Raw genomic sequence first — 4,072 nt, forward strand, 5'->3', positions numbered from 1 at the left:
GATGCTTGGATTGCAGAAGGCTGGATACAACCGATCGAGCATCAGGTATGCGGCTAAAAATAGATCATTCATTGCACTTACACGTAGAAACGGAACACGAGTCCGAGCGTGGGTTCCGAAGTCCCGACTGGTTAACCCAGTCGGACCTAACCAATTTTTAATTCCCAAGGATCAGGTCCACTTGGTTCAACCAATCAAGGGACACGATCCCGGGGGAACCAAAACGCATTGCTTGATTTCTTATATAACTTAGATTTACTTTTCTGCATTAGAAATTAGGCTAGTTTAAGGACCAACTACCTGATCAATTCTTGCCAACCTAGTACCAGGGTGGGGCGAGATGATAGTACGTGAGGGAGACTAGATAAAGTGGTCAAGAAGGATAAGGAGTAACTGACTTGATTTACTGAGTCGAACCGAACTGACCGAAGCTACCTCATCACATCCTAGACTAGTTAGACCAAGGTTTATCAATAAATTGGTTAAGTCCATAATTTCTTGAATTGATTTTATCTTAGAAAGTGGTCGTTGCTCCGATAACCAAAAAGACCTCTGTGTCTGCAAATCAATTCTTGAAATGTGTACTTAATCGATTGAAGGTTAAACCTGAATCTAACTCAAAATTGATCAAGCATAGATACCTTCTCATAATAAACAAAGAAAAAATCGAAATCACACTACTAAAAAATCACAGTTTTGCGGCAGTTATTTACCGGCGGTTTTTAAAACCGCCGCTATTGTCTTTTTTCCCGGCGGTTTGAATTAACCGCCGCAAAAACAAATTTTTAGCGGCGGTTTAAATTTGATTTGCGGCGGTTTAGTGATTTGCGACAGTTTAAAATGTTATTCACGGCGGTTTAGAATTTAACCGCCGCTATATTTTATTTTCTCCGGCGGTTTACAATAACCGCTGTTATTTTCTAACCCTACCGACCCGTTAAACCGCTCCCTCTTGCCCGAACACGCCGCGGTTCAACTCTCCCCAACCCTAAACTTCACGCCGCGCCTCCCTGTCGCCCCCGAACCCTACTTCCTGCGCCGCCGAACCTTCCACTCAGTTCGTGCAGAGACTTCGCCGCCGAGACTTCCTCTCCGGACGCCGCAGGTCCCTCTCGCCCGAACCCTAAACTTCCTCTCCGGCGTCCTGCGATTTCTTGCCGCCGAGCCTTCCACCCAGTCCGTGCAGAGACTTCGCCGCCGAGACTTCCTCTTCGGACGCCGCGGCTCCCTCTCGCACGAACCCTAAACTTCCTCTCCGGGTTCCTGCGATTGCTTGCCGCCGAGCCTTCCACCCAGCCCGTGCAGAGACTTCGCCGCCGAGACTTCCGCTCCAGCCTGCCAAATCAAGTAAGTTTCCCCTGATTTTGTGTTGTTTCCGCAGGATGTCATTTCATTTGTTGTATTCTGTAAGAAGCCATCCCAAATCAAGTAAGTTTCTACATTTCATTTTTTTTCTTCGAGTAATTATATTGTTGTTCAGTTCAAATTGATCCTCCTCAATATTCATAGTAGTGCTTCTTAAGTTAACATCTTCAGCAGTGTGACAGTTCGGGCAAAATTGAAACTTTAATGCTTTAAATTTGTTCTATTGCAAAGATTTCTTGCTTTTTGTTGACTATGATGGTTAGAAGAATCATAATTGTAGTAAACAAACTAGATACCCCTTAGTTATAAGTACCTAAGCTTGTAGAAGTAGTCGGTTTGCATAAATGTTGCATGTTTTCCTTCTGGATCAAATGGTAGCTTGATTTGTATTTCCATAGTCACTTCAAGAGGATGGATTTGTTATTTCCAACAATTTCAGTTAATATGTCAGTGAGTTCTTTTATTATGAAGGCATCTGGGATTGCTGCCGTAGATGTCAAGAAGCTAAAAGATGCTGGACTTTGTACTGTGGAATCTGTTGCATATACTCCAAGGAAAGATCTGCTGCAAATCAAAGGGATTAGTGATGCAAAAGTTGACAAAATAATTGAAGCGGGTAATTCTAAACTATCCTTGAGCAATTTAGAAATCCATTTATCTGTTGCCTAATAATTTATATATTATATGAACTTTCTGAGCATTATAATTTTGAATATTCAAATTGTGTACAGCTTCTAAGTTGGTACCTCTGGGATTTACTAGTGCAAGTCAACTCCATGCTCAACGCCTTGAAATAATTCAAATCACATCTGGGTCAAGGGAACTTGATAAGATCTTGGAGGGTAAATTCTTAGGATTTTGTTTTCAGTAGATAGCCATTGCATGTTTGCTCATTTGTCTTGACTTTCTGAATATAGGAGGAATTGAAACTGGATCTATTACTGAACTATATGGGGAGTTTCTAAAATCAGAAGCATGTTTGCTGTGGTTTGTTAACTGTGAGCACAAGAGTTGGAGGTGTCCCAGAGGCATGCATCCAAGCCTGCATATTGTTGATGGCTTTTTGTAGATTTTTTTTCTCATATATATTTTTACCTTGTTGAATGGCAGGTCCTTCCAGATGACATGATTGTGCTTTCAGAACCTGATCCAGGTGATATGGTCCGTGCTATTAGGAAAGCTATTGTTATGCTTCCAAGTATTGATCCATATGTTATGCACCAACGAGTAAGTTGCACTCAACAATGTTTCCAAATTCTTTCCTTATAGTGTTTGATAGTTTTGCTATTATGTACACGCATGCTTTACATTTGAAAGAATATTATGTCTTACAATACATTATATCAGATGAAGAAGCTTTATAGCTGGCATGATGTGGCCAAAAGGACAGAGATTGTTTATGATCGTGCTTTACAGTCATCTGATGAAAATCTGTTGCAGCGCCTGCCACGGTGAGAAAATAGGAAATCACATTGTGATTCTTCACTTATATCATGGTTATATTGATGAAAGCAGAATCAAATATAAGTGTTCCCTTTTGACTCTGTTAACTAGGCTTTTCTGTTTATCTACTAAACCATTTTTAGTTGAATGGCATATGTTTAATTCTTTTGGTTGTATGTTGAATTTTATGAAAACACACAATGTTCTGAGCATGGCCAGGGATCTTTATTATGGTTCAGTCAGTATCACTTCTTTTTCGTTGATTTATCCTATTGTTTCTATGCAATCAGATACTTAAAATGCGGGAGTTGGGCAGGCAAGCTGTTTTGCTTGGTTATGATTGTCAATTTCCTGCTATGGCGCCTCCTGGATTTGTGGCAGGTAAATTGATTACCTTCTGCTGACGATTCATGGACGGTCTCTAACATTCATCACCATACTTCTTTGGAGGAAATTTCTCATGCTACAAACCCTTTTTTCTCTTTTGTTTTTATGGGAAAAGCCTGTTGAAAGCATCGAAGAGGTTCCTGACTTGGTGTTTGTTCGCAATGAGCACGAAGATGTTGTTCATGACTCGACTTAAACTTAGTATTAAGGTGGACTCTACAAGAGCTTGGTGCAGTTTGCAAGTGGCCAACATACCTAAGGTATCAAGATTTTTTTTTTTAAACTGAGGTAGAACCCTTCTGTAGATTGTGTTTCTGCACACTTTCAAAGTATTATTTTTATGTTTCTCGATCTGAATGTGATAAAATAGCACAGTTCAATCGGAACTTACAAGTAATTTCTGCAGTTGAGTTAACACATAGCCATTGCTTGAGAGTAACCTTCCCTAACCTTTTCCTGGATCAGTTTTCCAAAAGTTTAATTCTCTCTAGAACTGCATTACTTATATTTTCAACAAAAGGACATTTTAGAAATGTATTTGCATTCCATGTATTAAATTTCTCATTGCATGTTAATAATCAGAAGCTAGCTTGGACAGAATGACACTGCTATACAAATAAGATAGATAACTACTAATACATCCACATCAATGACATGACATGATTCAACTCAAAAAGCTAGCTTTGAATCCGTAAAGGTTTCTCTTTTTCACATTAGAAATAGACAATATTTTCATGAATAACACTCTACTTATGCAATAATGTTCTTTAGTCCATAATGACAATTTATTGGTTTAAAATAGAGCACTGGCCATATTTGCTCTTTCCAGAACTAATCTATCTTGCAACTTCTTAGTTAAATTTGATCAAGTACATCT

At 39.3% G+C, this 4,072-nt stretch overlaps 1 protein-coding gene across 1 annotated transcript; it reads left to right on the plus strand.

Moving 5' to 3' along the window:
- Window positions 1-2,346: 2,346 nt before the first annotated feature.
- LOC141816392 (phosphatidylinositol N-acetylglucosaminyltransferase subunit A) lies at window positions 2,347-3,590 on the plus strand (the record flags this gene model as incomplete). The annotated part of the gene is given in 5 exon segments (XM_074704176.1): window positions 2,347-2,393; window positions 2,476-2,592; window positions 2,713-2,816; window positions 3,099-3,189; window positions 3,311-3,590. Coding segments are annotated over 5 exon segments (440 nt in total), but the record flags the coding sequence as incomplete, so codon positions are not given.
- Between the last annotated feature and the right edge of the window lie 482 nt (window positions 3,591-4,072).

Source organism: Curcuma longa, unplaced genomic scaffold (genome assembly GCF_044706935.1).
Source record: "Curcuma longa cultivar G26 ecotype Majalengka, Jawa Barat unplaced genomic scaffold, ITB_CL_G26_1.1 contig_16442, whole genome shotgun sequence".
Lineage (NCBI taxonomy): Eukaryota > Viridiplantae > Streptophyta > Magnoliopsida > Zingiberales > Zingiberaceae > Curcuma > Curcuma longa.